At 36.9% G+C, this 18,937-nt stretch overlaps 2 protein-coding genes across 3 annotated transcripts; one reads left to right on the forward strand and one right to left on the reverse strand.

The window, feature by feature from the left end:
- The first annotated feature begins 1,046 nt into the window (after positions 1-1,046).
- On the forward strand, positions 1,047-8,565 carry LOC141597224 (ethanolamine-phosphate cytidylyltransferase-like). Its single transcript, XM_074417599.1, has 10 exons — positions 1,047-1,243; positions 2,841-3,239; positions 3,773-4,008; positions 4,443-4,609; positions 5,495-5,566; positions 6,097-6,164; positions 6,304-6,424; positions 7,704-7,769; positions 7,867-7,989; positions 8,064-8,565. The coding sequence occupies exons 2-10, from the start codon at positions 2,887-2,889 to the stop codon at positions 8,133-8,135; spliced, it is 1,278 nt and encodes a 425-aa protein (XP_074273700.1). The 5' UTR covers positions 1,047-1,243; positions 2,841-2,886; the 3' UTR covers positions 8,136-8,565.
- Positions 8,566-8,867: 302 nt separating this feature from the next.
- On the reverse strand, positions 8,868-11,798 carry LOC141597225 (uncharacterized). Of its 2 annotated transcripts, none has more exons than XM_074417600.1 (3): positions 11,399-11,798; positions 9,790-10,039; positions 8,868-9,430 (listed from the first exon to the last, which is right to left on the reverse strand). In XM_074417600.1, exons 1-3 carry the CDS (start codon positions 11,516-11,518, stop codon positions 9,069-9,071), a joined length of 732 nt encoding a protein of 243 aa, XP_074273701.1. In that variant the 5' UTR covers positions 11,519-11,798; the 3' UTR covers positions 8,868-9,068. The 2 variants fall into 2 exon arrangements, with proteins under 2 accessions (XP_074273701.1, XP_074273702.1); XM_074417601.1 differs by having other exon boundaries at positions 8,868-9,427; positions 11,399-11,792.
- Positions 11,799-18,937: the final 7,139 nt, after the last annotated feature.

An 18,937-nucleotide genomic window follows, 5' to 3' on the forward strand; every position in this document is an offset into this window, starting at 1 on the left:
GGAGCTTTTATTAAACGATATTTTGTGTTTCTTACCATGAATTAACTTAAGGAGTAAGTAGTTTCCTAACTAACACATTGCCACATCAGCAATCCGTGTGTATGTGAGTCCTCAACTGTGATTGGTAGCTTGAGTGTCTTGCATATTTCCACATGTATATTTATAAATATTCATTTAAGAATTTACCAACTTCAAAGAGTATTATCTAAATTAATCTCAGTTACATTAGTCCAGTTTTAGTATTGTTTTAAGTATTATACAGAGTAGTAGAATTTGTGTACATTAAGTACGAAATTGAACTAGAAATATAGCTAGAAACCAACATCTACAATAACAATGAACTCTTGAGTAGTAGAATTTGTGTACAATAACGTAATTTTTTTTTTAAAAAAGGTAGATGACAAATAAAAAAGAAGTACAAAAGTATGATGTGACATTTTTAATTTTTTTTTTAACACCTTTAATTTATTTTTCATAAATTCTTGAGCTAGTAAAGCGTTCTTACATAAATATTTGTAAAAATGAACTCTTAATATCCATTTTTTTTTTCAAGTTTTTATTTTCATTCAAATGTATGTTTATGAGTTTTTTTTGTTTGTAGATTCAATTTTACTCAATATTAAAATAAAACGATTTTGTAAGAGAATAAGTTGTCTTTATACAAAGTACTCCGTAGCTAATTTGAGCATCCGATACCACATTTGCCCATTCAAATAAAAAAGTTACAACAATAAGTGCGGGAATAATTTCTTTTGACTTTTAATCTATCTATATCTAAATGTTCTTTTTCTCTCCACATGTAATTAAAAACTTTTTTTTTTTTCAATGATTTGATAGAAAAAATAAAAATAAATTCTTATTTAAGATAGATATATCTATCTTAACTTTAATAAGTACTCCGTAATATGAAAAAATAATAAATTTATTTAATATGCACAAATGAAATAATACCGGATCCATTTTAGTGTTAATAATTTAATATGGATACACCCGTCATGAAGAAGACAAATTGCAAGTTCCATGCATAAATAATCGAGTAATCGACTACTTGAGAGTTGAGAACTACCAAAGCATAGTCGCATAAATATAATATATACGAAGTATACACCATCAATATCTTTCACCCATTTCGTCACAAAACCAACGTTTTTACTCATACATCCATTTTTTGTTGTGGATTTGCATGATTGCATTTGCTGCTCTACTCTTCAACCAAATAATTGAAGAATAAACACAAATTAAGGTATAAAGTTTGTGTCAAAAATTTGCAATTTAATTTTTTTATTTTATTTTTATGTATAAAGTTTCAATATTTACCGTGTTGTTGAGTGTAATTTTGAATACCCAGTTCGTAAAATTATGTACAATTGATTCTAGTTATAATTATTGGGAAATTTCGATTAGAATTTGCGTTCATTGATTTGTTTATGTTTATGATGTTGTAAATTGGTACAATTGAGGAGCTTTTTTGAGCTTTTGTATGCTGCATGATGAACAAATTATTTGGAGAATGTGGATGTGTATCTGCTGTGGGTAATGGGTTAGAGTAAAATTTGTGATTTTGAATCAAATTTGATGTGGAATTGGATGTAGTAACTCGAGTGGCAGAGCCAGGATTTGAGCTTAGGGGGGTCGGAAATTTTTTGAGGGAGGATGAGTAATAATATAAGGCACACTCGAATAAAATTCGAAAAATTTAACTAAAAACTTCGAAAAACTCAACCGCCAGGGGCCGCCACCACTGAGTACCTCTGTTTACCGCAATTTCATACGTTTGATTAAAATACTGCTCACGTATATTACTCAAATTTAATGGATCATCTGTATATTTTAGTCATTGTTTTTTTTTCAGAAATTTTGTTGAAATGGGTTGTCTTGAAATGTGATGATTTTTAGTTAGAGTTGTATAAAAAAGAAGAACGATTTCCGGTAGTAGTTTAGTTCAATGTTATGTTTTTGTTGATTTGCTTAGCTCAAATTGATTTTGATCCCATGTTTATGATTCAACCAATGTTATCAAGTTTCAGCTTAAGTTTATTTATCATGGAAGATTTTGATGCTTATTCACTTTGCACAGTTTTCGTTTATGGTGTGTTAATACTTGCATCTTCAGTCAGCTACCAGAATTGCAGATATTTTTATAGTATATGATACTCTCTTTTAGCAGGTGACAGCTAGCTGTCATGAGACGACTCCATCCGGGACATAGCGGTTGGTATGATCATTGAATAATTATACTCATGATGGGTCGCGTAGCCACCTTAGACCTTATGGGATCCTAGACCCCTCGGTGTTTTAGACAAATGATGTTTTTCATTGCTATGTCTGTCTAGTCTGAAAAAATTTATAGTTTAATACCCGAGTATAAACTACAATGAAAGTATGAAACTAAAATGACCCCATATTATAGAAGTACATACGGACCAAAATAGCTTGTTGAAGAAGTACATACGAACCAAAATAGCTTGTTGCCAATATTCACAATCTGTGAGCATTAAAATTCTCCTTGTGCTTTACATAAAGAAATGATACTTTACTAGGCAAACAAAAATACATGTGCTTACTGAAGCCATGGATCCTTTTTTGAACCTAAGGAAATTAGTTGTATGTTAGTTAATTAATGTTCTGGCAATATTGGAATAACACTGTGTAGGTCTAAGTGATTATGTTCCTTTTTAAGTCGATTATTTCGCTTGTAAGTGTGTTTTGAGGGGTTCTGTTTACTCTTGATTCAATCTCGAGCCTTGTATATGTTTGGCGGTTTGGCCTATTCATGAAACCATCAGATTTTTATTTTCCTAGTCCTTAGTCCTAATATAGACTATATATTTGTGTTGCAGTTTTGTTCTAAGCTCAAGGGCCTTAAGGCATTTGAGTTTTATCAAAATGGAATATGAAAGTCACAGTCGCATTTGGGATGGAGCTTGCTACTATCCTCATTTGTTCGGGGCTATAATGATTACAGCAGCTTTGCTCGGCTTGTCAACTAGCTATTTTGGTGGTATTGGGGTTCATTATCTCCCTTATTTATGGACTGGCTTTGGCAGTTTGAATAAACCAGCACATGAGGAGAAGCGTGTCAGAGTATATATGGATGGGTGTTTTGATTTGATGCATTACGGGCATGCAAATGCATTGAGGCAGGCTAAACTCTTAGGAGATGAATTAGTTGTGGGAGTCGTTAGTGATGAAGAAATTTTGGCAAACAAGGGTCCGCCTGTTCTTTCAATGGAAGAAAGGTATTCTTGATTATTTTGAAATTTAATTGATGGTAGTTGTCATTATGGGTCATTTAGAAACAACCTCTCAATGCTTCGTAACATAGGGGTAAGGATGCGTACTGCTTTTGGCGGGCACCCGTAAATTACAGGGGTAAAGTTGTTGTAATTGGTGGTGATTATCTTTTTTGCTTACAGACTATGTGGGAATGGTTGGCCTCATTTTCTACCTGCTTAGTCTGTTGATATATTGGAGGTTATATCTAATTATGTGATGGTTGTGATAGGAATGTACATGCGAATGAAGTATTTTGTCTTCTTCTTGATGGTTGTGATAGCTTGATTATAGTGACACAATTTGCCATTGTCGACACACTTCTTGATTAGATAGTGAGTTCGTTAGCTCTTCAAGAGGTTCATTAGGTGCAAGAAGATATAACTTGTTACTTATGTGCCTTTTCCATAGTGCTGTAATCCTGCCTATCGTCTTTATCACCCGTTGAAGTTGCTAGTTTGCTACTGTTTGTTATTTTCTAACTTCAGTAATCTTGTAGGCTGGCACTTGTTGGTGGGTTAAAGTGGGTCAATGAAGTCATTCCAAATGCCCCATATGCAATCACAGAGCAATTCATGAAAACTCTTTTTAATGAGTACAAAATTGATTACATCATACACGGTGATGATCCTTGCTTACTTCCAGATGGCACTGATGCATATGCATTGGCTAAGAAGGCAGGCCGTTACAAGCAGATTAAACGCACTGAAGGAGTCTCAAGCACAGATATTGTAGGTATTATTTCCTGCTAAGTCTCTGTTTGGAGAGTGCCTCTGGGGTGGCCGATGAAGCCTTAGCCTAGTGATAGAGACTCATTGGGGTGTACCCCAACTCAAAAGTGATTTGTTGAAATCATGACTTTCTTAGACTCATGGGGGTGTGGACGGTAGGTAATAGGTTCCGATCCCCTTTCCCTTATATTGTATTGGCCTTGTGCCTCGTCTACCACCCAAAAAAGAAAAAGTTCCATTTGATAGGACCGGAATTATCTTCACTTTTATGTTCATATTGGTAATGATTTTGATGGTATGGATTCGTTTGTAGTTTTGTCCTACTACAATTTCTTGAAAACTGAACTCACCTATCATTATGAAGAATTATGCAATTATCTTCTGATCTTATCATCTTGGCTAATGACTTGTTGCATGGGGTGCTTTACTTGATTGTAGGACGGATACTTTCTACTATCCGTGATACAAGTGTAAATAGTGATTCTGGTGTTGGTGGGGAGTTATATGGCAAGAATCAGATTTGTAAGAGTATGCAGTTCAGTGCTGGTCATGTATCTCATTTTCTGCCAACCTCCAAACGCATTGTGCAGTTTTCAAATGGAAAGGTATGGAACAACGGCTTACGGTTTTGTATCTTATTGTGCAATATGTGTCTTATCAAATTATCGATTTGGTTAGGAGTCAAATAAAGGATAGTGAGGAAAACCTTCTCATAAGAAAATCAAAAGAAAGTAAGAAACTTAACGTACCCTTTTATGGAAGTAGCTTTCTTTATGAGGTATACTGGGCCTCAACTTACCCTGACAGCTAATTAAAAGGGTAATAGAACAAAAGGATGGTTAGGTTTGAGTAGACTTGTGAGCCATGCTGCTATAACTAGCAGACATTATTACTAAGTTGAAGATACAATAAAAAAATCAGGTTACCTTACGGGGAAAAACTTGCTTTATTTTAGCATGCCTTCTGCGTTGTGGATTTAGTGTCGTGTGTTTTCTAATTGCAAGTTAGCAGCAGCTTTTACTTGAGATGTTGCCGCCTTAAATTACGAGTACATAGTCTTTTGGGTAAGGTTTGGATGAGTTATTTCTCTTCTGGATGGCCATAGTTTTCTTCTAGCCAGCCTCTCTCAAGTGACCAGGTTTTGCTGTTGGTACAATGATATTTGGCCTCTAACAACGGCTAAACTGGTGCCTAAATTTTCTTGAAACTTCTCCTTTTCAACACGAAAGCTTGATCCCAATTTAGTGGGTGAATGGAGACAATTTATACGTAGGTTAAATTTTAGACAGCTTTTATAGATACCTGTGGCGGTTCCGTCAGTCCCAAAAGAAGAAACTGCTAACGCGTAGAACATAACGGGGGATATTCCTCTGTGTAGTCCATATTTAGTTTAGTCTTCTTTAGGGGTGCTCCTGAGCGTCTTTTCTTGATGAATTGCATTTTTTATTTACTTGTTTACATGTCACTTCATCCTCTTGTTTACGTTACAGGGGCCCGCACCAAATGCACGTGTTGTGTACATTGATGGAGCATTTGATCTTTTCCATGCTGGACATGTTGAGGTGAAACTCAAGTCCTTTTCCAGTTTTCCCTGAATTTTTCTGATGTCTGCTGTCGTTAGAAGCAGTGCCCTTCACGTGCAATTTCTTTCACAATTCATGTATTATCTGAAAATTGCTTGTTCAGTAGTTTGGCATTAGTTGCTTGAAGGATTCTTCTCCCTCCCTAGAAGCTTGAAGAGAGACAGTTATCTTGAGAAGGATGGGATTTGGGATGCCTGGTCATAGTCAAATCATTAAAAGTACTTATAGATATTCAGATGTACATGTTTATATATACTAGATGTTTTACTTCTTGTCTGGCGTAAAGGGAGCCATAAGGACAGATTTTGATGCAGACGCGTTTTGAACTCAGGTTATGAGTATGCCTCTGAGTGACTTTATCAGCATACTTCGAAGTTGTTAAAGTTCATGGTCCTGCTTGCATTAATAATTAGGGCAAATTTACATGTCTTTTTTATCGCCTCTTTTCATTTTAATTATCAGTCTGTTACTTTCAAAGTTACTCATGTTTCTTCCTCATTCATGTCCAGATACTTAGAGCTGCCCGACAGCTTGGAGATTTCTTACTTGTTGGCATTTACACAGACCAAACAGTCAGGTAATTCATCTTCTGACACCAAATAAGTGCCACTGTACATTGAGGAGATGACCATAACTGCATTTTCAAAAGCTTTACTTTTTATGAGCATCTCCGGCATGAGTGGATTTTCATAAATTTGACAGTTTACCCCTTGCAGTGAGATACGAGGTCCTGGATATCCCTTGATGAACTTGCATGAACGTTGTCTCAGTGTTTTAGGCTGTCGTTATGTTGATGAAATCATCATGGGTGCTCCATGGGAAGTTACACAAGACATGGTTAGTAACCTTTTTCTAATATGACTTCATTGTTCAACACTTCAACTATGTTAATATTTATTGTAGCTTTACTTCTATTCTTTGCCTAGCTTAGCTCTCTCCTGATGAGTTTTTATTTAACTTTTGGTGTTTAAGGTTCATCGTAGCAAAGCATTTGACATGATTGTTAACGCTGGATTTTTTGTTTTCGAATTCTTTACAAGAACTTGCATATGTTTTTTTCAACTTAATTATACATTTTGAAAATTTAGATTTCTAGTTGAGTTAAAGATTCATTATTCTTTTGAATTTGGATTATGATATACGGAGTAATAAAGAAAGATGTTGCATCAAACTGTGTCACTGGGGTGTCAAACAACTGCTTTAGCACAAGGGATTGTCAAACAACTTCTTTAGCACTAGGGAATGTTGCATCCGCATGGACCCCCTTACCTCGTTGTAGGTAAGACGTCTTTGAGACATTGCGGAGTACTCTATTTATGCATTTTCAGAAAGAGTTGCAGAAAACATTTTTATGGACACGAAACTGTTGGTTTTTATACTGACTGCTACTCCCTCTCTTCAAATCATATTCCCCATTGATTCAAACTCCCACTCACAAAAAGGTGGACCAAAGCACTTGGTGGTTAGAAGGGAGGGTGTGTAATTGTGTATTCCTTAACCAAAAATCTATTTACAGAACTAGCTGAATGCCTTGCATCCGTGCTCAATCGTTATGCCTGAAAAAAGGGTCTGGCTTTCAGACATGCTACTTGATTGCAGTGATGCTCCTGCATCAAATTGTGACTTGATGATTACCATAGTACAACCAAATTTAAAATTTAAAATGAAACTGAGGGATGTGTTTCAAAAAGTTGTTTACTGAAAGAACCACACTTGTATTCCATGTTATCCCGGTGATTCAGAAAACCATTTTTGTGGATGTTTGAGATTTTTTCTTGGTACAAAACAATTCGAGAAGAAAGAATCAAATATACTATTTAGCGTACACGGACCTCAGTCTCTACCAATAGCCAAGAATACACTGGTTATGGTTCTTATGCGATTATACACGGACTTTCTTTTGTTGATGTAGTATTTGGGTTTTGTTGATGTGGTATTGTACACAAACTCTGCTCCTGAGAGCTTTACCATACTCTGTACTCCTAAGACAATATTAGGTCCCGACTTTGTCTTATTAATGTGATGCCAACTATTCTCAGACCTCTCATCCCTCTCCCCTTTGTCAGGTTATCATTCTAATCAGATTTTTTTTCTTCTAAATTGATTTGCTAATCAGATAAAGACCTTCAATATTAGTTTGGTCGTACGTGGAACAGTGTCGGAGGCAAATCCTCTTGTCAATGTAAGCATGTCTAATCCTACCATAACTAATTTTTCATCTTGATTTACCTTTGGGAAAAAAAAATTCATCCCGAATCTGTAATTTTTATGTAATACAGGATGACACAGACCCCTATGCAGTGCCAAAGAAGATGAAGATGTTTAGGATGCTTGAAAGCCCCAAACACATAACTACATCATCTGTGGCCCATAGAATTATCACCAATCATGAAGCTTACAAGGTACGGTATCCCCGCGTTTCAACAACTTCATGTGGTCTTGCATCTGTCATCGTCTAACATTCTTTAACGTGCAGAAACGAAATGCGAAGAAGGTGGCAAGCGAAAAGAAATACTATCAAGAGAAGATATATGTCTCTGGGGACTGAATGTTGTAATTAGATAAGTAGACTGTCTTCCATGCCAGCCTTAGAAGGACACATGTAGAGTTTGCAAATATATTTACGGAACCAGCGACAAGAGAAAAAAGATAAGCTATGATGCTAGCAACCAGTTTATCCGGATTTCTCTGAGCTGCTCTGGTCGTCGATGTTACTGCAGGGTTTCCCCAAGTATCAGTTGCCAGTTTGTAGCTCATATTTATATAGCTATGTGGGGGGAATTTTGTTCTCTGTTATTTATCCCCCTCTTCTATTCTCATTTGTGACGGACACTTGTCTTTCACTTCTCACAAGTTGCAAGTGGAAAGGGGGTTGTGAAAGGTCACAAGCGAGATTTGTTGTATGTGGTGATGTAATTGTTTCTTTCACGAACATTGTAATTCGATTGATGTTTCTATGAAGCTTCCCTTTTATTTTATATTTTTGGGCTCATGCCTACGCATTTCGAATGCTGATTCATGTCAACCTTTTTCATATTATCATCTGTGAGATTTGTGTGTTTGAGAATGACCGAGCGAATGTCAGACATGATAATTTAAATTCAATTGAGAACTATAAATGAGGTGAAAATGGATTTTCATTAGTTCCGAATTGTTCAGATAATCTCCGCAATATAAAAATCTGATAAATCTACGAACCAAGGCCGAGTTCAATCATTTCTCATGTCGGTCATACTATGATTAGCTCTTCGTCCGAGCATCCTGATGAACAATGAGAGTCGCTATACAAAAAATGCACGACGTAGTGTCACTTTCATAACTTGGGCCTGAATTTGCTGGAAACCCGAAACACGAGCTCTACATTGTACACTGCTACATAACTTGTGTTGCAAAATTCCAAATTCCACCAATCCCAAGCGACCTCCGACATTCTCCCATGACACAATTTACAGTCCTACAAACTAATAGAATCTATGGCCAATCACCGGTACCAGACAACTGGAGTGGGTTTGTTCTCGAGGGGCTGGGGTATTGTGCAGTGTTGTTGCTGCCATTGTGACGGCATGCCCTCGGTAACCCTAGAAAGACGATAGGAATCACTTGTTTGTCCCCCGGCATTCTCGATCTCCATTGTTGTAACTTCTGGCTCTTCAGCATCCATTGCATCTGATTCCTCCGCCTGAGATTCTAGCACTTCAGGTTTGAAGATAAGTTGCTGAGATGGAACCCACGGGACTACAGCTCTGCATGAACTCTCCTCTAGTTTCTCACCATCTGTTAGATCTTCGTCCTTCGAATTAGGTTGAACTGCATTTACGTTTACTCGCCAAAAAGCCTGATCTGCTGACAGCACAAAAGTTTCCATCTGAGTAATTAAGTCAGTGCAATTACCCATTTACTCCATAACATAAGCCTAAGACCAGAAGTTTAACAGTTCGTCATTGAACTTGAAACCAAATTTAGTGAACCGAGGCTAATGATGGCTTGCTAGAACTATAGATGTCATCAGTCCAACGCCCTTATCCTTAACACAGGAAGGCTGAATCCAAACGACTCGAAATGAAAATTGTGTTGAGAATAGCATCGAATAAAACAGCAATAGCTAAGTTCGAGTTCTAATTTACAAGTAACAGGCAATGACTTAACGTTCAACTCTAAAAAACAAAACATAAAAAGTTAATCAAGATAGGGAGAGTACTCACTTTTGAAGCTCGCAATCAAATCAGGGTCAATAGAAAAAGTACTCCCAGAGTAAGACGGAGGGGTGCTCATAGGTTTGAACAAAACAATAGCTTTCTCTTTATTCTCGGGGACGGGAGGCAAGTCCTCTATATCAGGTATCTCCAATTGATCACTAATACCATCCACGATCACATTACTGGGTATTACTTGCTCATAACTCATTGGGACATTTGTATCCTCTTCTTCTACAATAGGAGGGAGCTCAACATCCTGATCAACCACAATTCCAACATACTCATGAGCAACCACAGAGAGCACCAGTTTTAATCAAAATATAACTTCTATCAACCAAGCAAAATAGAAAATTATCCACCCCATTTCGTCAAACCACTAATGGGGTATCCCTCGTTCATCAACAGAGTTTATGAACCTGCTGTATACATACAACTGTCTCATACAAGACTCACCGCTAATGAAAAGAACATCAAACATTTACTTGTCGAGTTCTTGTAAGTTTCAGATCATAATTCGAAAACTGAATTAAGGGAATATGGCCTAAAAAGAGGCGCTTAACCCAATAACAGAACAACATAGAGAACCCATTTCACATTTACCAACATACATTATCAGCTCAATCATCTGGCAAAATGGACAGATTCTCTCCAATGCCCTTAACATTCTACCTAATACCAATCAAAATTACCCTTGAAATGCATAATTTTCCCTCAAAAGTTGATTACCAAACCCCTATATCAGTACATCAGAGCTGCAATAACTAACAAACTAGCAACCAGCAATGCAATAACAACCCAACAACATTACCCCATTACCTCAAGGGCTCTACAAATTGCGAGCTAAGGGGTGTCGATAACCAACAGTTTATGAACTTGTTGTATGGAGAAAACCGTCTCATAAAAAACTCACAGCCGGTGAAAAGAATATCAAACTTTTAGTTTTCAGAGTTCCCGTAAGTTGCAGATTATAATTCAGAAACTGAATTACGCAAAAATGCCTAACAAGAGGCGTTTAATAAATCGATAACCAGAACCAAACAAAACCCATTTCACATCTACCTAGATACATTATCAGCTCAATCAATCGTCTGGCAAAACGGACAGAATCTCCCCAATCCCGTTAACATTCTACCTAATACCAACCAAAATTACCCGGATAGTTTTCCCCTAATAACTTGACTACCAAACCCCTAAATCAGTTCTTCAAAGTAGCAACCAACAATGCATTAACAACCTAACAACAGTATTCCAGTGCCTTGAGGGTTCTGCAAACTGCGGGCTAAGGGGTGTCGGATGTACGCAACCTTACACTAGTAACTAGTACTAGTAACACAAAGAGGCAATTTTAGGGGTCGAATGTACGCAACCTAACAATGCAATAGCAACAAAACCCTCTAATCAAAATAAATCAAAATACTCAAAATGTCACTAAAAACAAGTTAACTAACTAAATTACAACATTAATACAAAATTAAGCCGTGAAACAAATCAAATTAGTGAACAATACCAAAATTAAAGATACCCAAAAGAATAAAATCACTTAACAAAAATACCCAATAAAATACTGTAAAAATCAAAGTAAAAAAAGTATGAAATATAATGAAGTTAATCATACCAGACGACGAATTTTACGAGCAGGGGAAGACAAAGAAAACTCAGAAAAATCATCATTAAATTCCTCCAACTCCTTTCTCTTAGCCTTTAACACTGAATAAATTCCATTGTAATTCTCCATTTTTCTTCAAAAATGCGGGATTAATGAAAGTAAACCAGAGAGATAACTAAACCCTGATAATCTGATTAACCCAGAAGAAAAATGGTGGGATTAATTAATAATTTTGTAATAACAGTTAAAATTAAAGAGAAATGGGGGTAGTGGAATTATTAAAATGGAAGGTAATTTTATGTGCGTGTATGGAGAAGAGTATTCTAGTGTGTCTAGAGTTTTCTCGACTTTTTGTTGTTGTAATAGTGAGAAGTTTTTGTGCTTATCGATTATCGATGTGTTTGTATTTCTTTTGTGCCCAAATCTTTGGTTAAGATCGTCTTAGGTGGAGACGATTGATTTAATAGTTGTTCTTATTTTAGATGGGTTATTGGACTGAAGCAATAAAATGAAAGTTTGTAATTATTTGACCGTTAAATGTGACTATTATTGAAAAACAAGTTAGTATAAGAGGGCATTTGGTTCGTGTGCGGTATGGATTTGGACTCAGGAATATTACCTGGATGATATGGGTTTGGATTTTGATTACTCATACCTTCTGTTTGTTCTAGTTTTGGGTGGAATGAGGTTGAACTTCACCAAGGTTTAAAAATTTTAATATACATCATTAAAAATAATTAATTTTGATATTGAAAAATCATGAAAATAAATATTTGATCAAATAAAGGTAAAAAGAAATTCATTTAAAATGTTTCATATACTCCGTAAGTTTTTTTTCATGGTTTTTGGTTTTTGGTTTTATTATTCGGTTTAATACCCATGAGTATTCATCTCATACTCACCTCCCACATTGGCTTTGAGAAACCACAAATTCTTGTTTGTGACGGCACCTATCCGTCACAAACAAGAGACGGATACCATTTTACCTCATAAAGTACCCACTTTTTCTCTCTCTGCAACACTATTTATGTAGTCCCCTTTCTCCACTAACCCATTTTGTTACCATTTTATCTCACAAAATATCCGGCACAAATGGTAACCCGTCACAAGGGAGACCAATTGTTGAGAAACACATACCTCATGAGTTTGAGATATGGGTATGAAACCCTTATTTTTGTCAAATTAAGAGCTAGTATGAGCTTGACTCATTCCAAACTCATACCTCATACTTTTATGAATTGAAACAAACACCCCTTAAGTTCTAATACTAGATGTACCATTGTGGTTACATTGATTTAATCATAAATGGTCACATATGCCCGTCTGCAATTTTAGACAAAAAATTGTCATCTGAAATAAGAATTTGTGTTGATTTAAATAAGACACGAGTCAAAGAAGCGTTGGGAAAGATTTTAAGACGATTTCAAGCACGACCTACTAGTCTTATGTTAGGGGATGTTTTTCTAGTTTTTTATGAGTTTTTGTAAGAGTGTACCTAGTATAATATTGAGATTTATATCAAAGTACTAATATTTTTCCTCAAAGATATCTAATATTTACTATGTATATGTCCCGTGATACCAAATGTCTATCTCGTTAAAAAAGTCAACATCTGTTAGAGAGTGTCTGGTTGGGCAGTTGAAATGAAATGAAATGAATTTCAGTCATTCTAAATCCTTGTGCAATTATAAAGTGAACCAACTAACAATTAATATATATGGGGTTCTAAATCCACTCGCCTATGATATCTTATTTTATTCCTATTCATTCCGATCTTTTGAACCAAACGCTCCATCAGTTGACTGGCGGTATTTACTTTATATGCCTTTTCCTTAAAACCCTGAATATTTTTTCCTCTAATTATTGCCCTCTATTTATCATGTTCCCTTTCATCATCCATTACTTGTTCATATTCATCTTCTTTCATCTCTCTAAATTACAATGTCACCGAACATGTACTCAATCAGATTTGATAAAATCAGATTGTTGGGCTTGTTAGGTCTATTTTAAATACCCAATCTAAACAAAACAACAACAAAGCCTATGTACCAAAATCATACCAAATCATTTGAGAACGACAAAATATAAATCACCATTCGAATTCGAAATAACTTGGACATAAACTAATAATGTGCGCGCACCAAAAAAAATATTATTCAAACAAAATACAAATAAATTAAAATAAAATAAATGTAAGCGGAATTTATAGTTTGTAAAATAACAAGATCGAGTAATAACACTACGTGAAAACTCAATGTTAATCGGCAAAGTCAACCGGTTTGCCCTTCTGATATTATATGTGAGATTGATCTTCTTTCCAAACAACAACATGAATTCATTTTCAATAGTAAAGCCTTCGATTAATCTACCTGTCAATCTGAAGATTTCAGCTTTCATTCCTCTTTCCCGCATCGTATTTTTCACTGCTTTCGGATGGAGGTCACTTTTAACAAGAATGCTTTGACTGGTTCTTTTAAAGTTTACAGAAATGCTCATATCACTCACAAGGTGTTGACATGCTTTTGCTCTTCCCGCCTTCAAATCAATGTTGGAAAAATAAAAGCAGTAACTAGACAAGGACCAGAAATACCGAATATGAAAGGTAGTGACGTGGTGCGGAACCACTGCCTTGAAAACTATTATTCCGGTACGACCGTGGTGGCGATCAGCAATGACCGGTACTTCCCCAAGGATTACACTACTGTTGCCTGTTGGAAATACAGGGGCTTTATTGCCTTTGGAGTGTTTCCAATTGTCCCACATTGGTGAGGAAAAGGAAGTTTTATGGGTTTATATATACCACCCTCCTTACCATATCACTAGTGGGTCATGGGAGGCTTTTGTGGAAGCTTTGCGAGGTGCTTAATTCAGCTCGCACACGCGCACGTGCCCGAGCCCGGCCCGGCCCGGGATTTGGGATTTGGGATTTGGCAATCGCCTGCGGCGGGCTGTGCCTATCTTTTTGGGCCGCGTCCGAGTGGGTTTCTGTTTTGTTGAAACGGTCTAATGGGCTGTTAGTGGAATTAGTCAGTGCTGTTAGTGGGTGAGTTATTCTCTCCCCCTTTCTCTCGTTGACTGACGTTTTTGGAGGAGCAGTTTTTGGCTCCTAAAACCGTCTCTTCTGCTATATAAAGACAGCAGCTATTCCACACTTTACACACAACAAAACTCGTTCTCTTCTATTCTTTCTCTTCTCTACTCTATAAAGTTTCTGGGTACTGCTTTAATATCGTTCCAAGTCTCACAGTTCCGAGTGGGCGGAATGCGTGGAGACTTGTAGTGTTAACCTTGGGAACTACCGCACTAGCGATCGCCACCACGGTCGTCCGGAGAAAATAGTTTTCAAGGCGATGGTTTATACACGGCACTACATTCGGGTTTACTTTATCTTCGCTTATATTCTCATCGTTTACCGGTATTTTTATTCTCCTTCATTTTCTCGCATCTTTGAATAACAATTTGAAAACTATTTAGTTCTTTGTAACTATGTACATTATATCGAAAATTGTGCCCGATATGTCGAAATGAGTCTTTAGACGGTCACAATTATAAGCGGTCCCGAAAATTATTGATGTATTTCGAGCGACTAGAAATTGATTACGTTTTATTAGTGACCCTTTAAGCCTATCACCCCTACGATCTTTGAAAAACCCCTCCTCCCTCTAAAGATGTTAAGTCCAATGAAGAGGATATTGCAAAATTTATAAAGGACAACAAAATCGCTAGGTGTCACATTCGAATAATATGACAAACACCTTGTTCGATTTATTTCTTTGTGAATAAGTCGGTTAAGTTTATTTGGGAGGCTTTAGAAACCAAGTATGGGGCTGATGATGCGGGGAAAAAGAAATATGTTGTGGGAAAATGGTTGGGATTTCAAATGGTGACGGAAACCTATCATGGATCAAGTCCATGTCTATGAAAATTTATGTCTTGATGTTGTAAATGAAGGCATGAAACTTGATGACATCTTTGTAGCTAATGTTCTGCTAGAGAAATTCCCTCCCTCTGGTCGATTACAAAACCAACTTAAGCACAAAAAGAAAGACCTGTCCCTTAAGGAACTTATAGGACATATGAGGACCGAGGAGGCTAATCGCCTTAAAGACCTTCTGCTAGTCAATCTGTGATGTTCATTCTCTTTATTCTTCTTTGTTAAAGCTAATCTGGTTGAATCGGTGGTCCGTCTTATCTTTGAGAAATATAAGGGTAAGGGTAAGGCCAAGGTTGGTCGGGGTAAGAACCGGGGTCTGCTAAGAAGAATGGTCCGAGGAAGCATACCAAACCGATTCCTAAGATTGAGAAAGCGCCAAGGGTCTATTATGCTATGTCATGGAAAACACAGGCACAAAGCCTACCAATGTTACGAGAAGAAATCTGCTTTGAGGCCAATGTTCTTTGTGGTGATGACGTTATTGCAGTTTGTGGTTGTGGAAGCTAATCGGTGGGTAATGTTCTTGAATGGGTCTTGAATCTTGGAGCTTGAGACACCTCTGTCTTTGATAGGGGTTTATTTCTTTGAGTTCGAGGAAGTTGTTGATGGGGAATGCGTCTACATGGGTAATTCTTCATCTGCAAAGATCACAAGCAAAGGCAAGATCTTTCTCAAACTCACCTCGGGGAAAACACTTGCTCTCGGTAATGTTTTATTTGTACCCTCATTGCGTCGAAACCTTGTGTCTGGTGCCTTCTTAAACAAAGCTGGTTTGAAACTTGTTTTTGAGGTGACAAGTTGGTAATGTCGCGTAATGGGGATTTGTGGGCAAGGGTTATCTTTACGGGGTCTTTTTGTATTGAACTCGATTACTGCTATTAATAATATTGCATCTTCTTACCTTATATATCATTGAGTCTATTGATGTTTGGCATGGTAGGTTAGGTCATGTGAATGTGGATTATATTAAAAAACTTAGAACTATGAGTTTAATTCCGAGTTTGACGAGTCAAGAATTCTCTAAATGTGCTAGCTGTGTTGAGGCTAAGTTTACAAAGAAACCTAGTAAACCTGTGACTACTAGGAACACGAGTCTTCTTGAGTTAATTCACACCGACCTAGCTGACTTCAAAAATGTTGCAAGTAGAGGTGGCAAGAATTATTATGTTACGTTTATAGATGACTGTTCTAGATACACCCGTGTCTATTTGCTTAAGTCTAAAGATGAAGCTGAACATTCTTTTATAAACTTTAAGAATGAAGTTGAGAACCAATTTGACAGAAAAATTAAAAGGGTAAGGTCTGATAGAGGTGGTGAGTATAAATTCAATTATCTAGCTGACTTTTGTGCTGCAAACGGTTTAATACATGAGACTAGTCCACCTTACTTACCCCAATCCAATGGTGTAGCTGAACGTAAAAATAGAACCTTAAAAGAAATGATGAATGCTATGCTTTTAAGTTCTGGCCTATCTGACGATATGTGGGGGGAAGCAAATCTTTCGGCTTGTCACATTATTAACCGTGTACCTCATAAGAAAATTGACAAGACACCCTACGAGATTTGGAAGGGCTATCCTCCTAACCTGAGCTTCTTTAGGGTATGGGGGTGTTTGGCTAAAGTGGGTTTACCTGATTTTAGGAGACCTACCGTTGGACCTAAGACCTATGATTGTGTGTTTATAGGTTATGCTCAAAATAGCTCTGCTTATAGATTTATGTCTTTGAGTGACCGTTCTATATCCGAGGCTAGAGATGCCGAATTTTTTGAGCATGTTTTCCTTTTCAGAAAACTGTTGTACCATTTCCCGTTTATCTTTGCATCTCTGATTTGTCTTCACATGCTAGTGCTAGCACTTCTATTGATGTTTCTGTTGAACCTAGAAGAAGTAAAAGACCTAGATGCCCAAAGAACTTTGGTGATGATTATGATACAACTTTGTTGTCTGAACTTGGATACACTGTTTGTGCTAGTGATGAGTTTGTTTCAGCTTTTTTAATAGAAGATGACCCAAAAACCTATAGTGAGGCAATGAAATCCATTGATGCTAATTTTTGGAAAGATGCTATTAAAAGTGAACTTGACTCTATTGTGTCAAATCAGACTTGGGAGTTGACTGATTTACCTAAAGGTAGTAAACCCATTACAAGTAAATGGATCTTTAAAAAGAAAATGAGACCTGACGGTACAATAGAGAGGTTCAAAGCTAGACTTGTAGTTAGAGGCTTTACACAAAAGAAGGGTATTGATTATTTTGATACTTACTCTCCTGTGACCAAAATTTCGACTATTAGGACTCTTGTCGCCTTAGCTGCTATTCATAACCTTATTATACATCAGATGGATGTTAAAACTGCTTTTTTGAGTGGTGAACTAAGGGAAGAGATCTATATGTCTCAACCTGAAGGTTTTGTGATTGAGGGTCAAGAGAGTAAAGTGTGTAAACTGAACAAGTCACTCTATGGACTGAAACAAGCACCTAAACAGTGGTATGAGAAATTTAACAACACTTTGATAAGTAATGGCTATGTGGTTAACAATTCTGATTCATGTGTTTATTCAAAAGTAATAGAATCTGATTGTGTGCTTATATGCCTTTATGTTGATGACATGTTAATACTTGGTAATAATTTAGAGGTGATAATTAGAACTAAAGATTTTTTGTCATCACATTTTGAGATGAAGGACTTAGGAGAAGCTAATGTTATCCTAGGAGTTAAGGTCATCCGAAACCCCAATGGAATCTATCTAAGTCAATCTCATTATGTTGAAAAAGTGTTGAAAAAGTTTAACTGCTTTGATGATGTGCCTGCTAGAACACCCTATGATCCTAGTGTACACTTGTGTAAAAACTTGGGCAAGAGTGTTTCCCAAGAAGAGTATGCTAAAATCTTAGGTAGTGTGATGTTTTTAATGAACTGTACTCGACCAGATATAGCTTATGCGATTAGTAGGCGAGTCGTTATACACATAACCCTAGCAATGAACACTGGAATGCTCTTCGTCGTTTACTAAAATACCTAAAAGGAACAGTTGACTTATGTTTGCATTATAGTAAATTTCTGTTTGTGTTAGAGGATATTGTGATGCGGCTGGGTTGCGAGTAACGATGAGATCTGTTCTACTAGTGGTTATGTCTTTACCATGGGTGGAGGTGCTATATCGTGGAAGTCTTCTAAACAGACTTGTATTGCACGCTCTACCATGGAATCGAGTTCATAGCTCTTGAGTTGGCGGGACAAGAGGTGAATGGTTGAAAAACCTTTTAGGCGATATACCGGTGTGGGGCGGACGGCTAACACCGGGTCTCCTGCCTTTGTGACTCGCAGTTTGCTATTGGTGTTGCAAAGAATAGTGTCTATAATTCGAAAAAGAGACATATTCGAATAAGGCACGCTGCAGTTAGACAACTCCAAGACAATGGAGTGATTGCTTTGGACTATGTGAAGTCCGAAAACAATCTTGCTGATCCCTTTACTAAAGGGCTGGCTAGGAGACTAGTCGTTGATACGTCGAGGGGAATGGGGCTTAAGTCCTTAGGTCAAGAGTGAGACTTGACTAAGTCTAAAGCTTCTATTCCTATGGCGTTGTATGATTCATAGCCTTAATGGTG

Source organism: Silene latifolia, chromosome 8 (genome assembly GCF_048544455.1).
Source record: "Silene latifolia isolate original U9 population chromosome 8, ASM4854445v1, whole genome shotgun sequence".
Classification (NCBI taxonomy): Eukaryota; Viridiplantae; Streptophyta; class Magnoliopsida; order Caryophyllales; family Caryophyllaceae; genus Silene; species Silene latifolia.

Bases quoted from the DNA above. Each gene is read 5' to 3' on its own strand.
- LOC141597225 (XM_074417600.1), bottom strand. From the start codon at position 11,518: ATGGAGAATTACAATGGAATTTATTCAGTGTTAAAGGCTAAGAGAAAG. The intron at 10,040-11,398 runs GTATGATTAACT...GTGGTTGATCAG, and splicing joins CTCGTAAAATTCGTCGTCTG to GATGTTGAGCTCCCTCCTAT. The intron at 9,431-9,789 runs GTGAGTACTCTC...TTGTGCTGTCAG, and splicing joins TTTGATTGCGAGCTTCAAAA to CAGATCAGGCTTTTTGGCGA.
- LOC141597224 (XM_074417599.1), top strand. From the start codon at position 2,887: ATGGAATATGAAAGTCACAGTCGCATTTGGGATGGAGCTTGCTACTAT. The intron at 3,240-3,772 runs GTATTCTTGATT...GTAATCTTGTAG, and splicing joins GTTCTTTCAATGGAAGAAAG to GCTGGCACTTGTTGGTGGGT. The intron at 6,165-6,303 runs GTAATTCATCTT...TACCCCTTGCAG, and splicing joins TACACAGACCAAACAGTCAG to TGAGATACGAGGTCCTGGAT.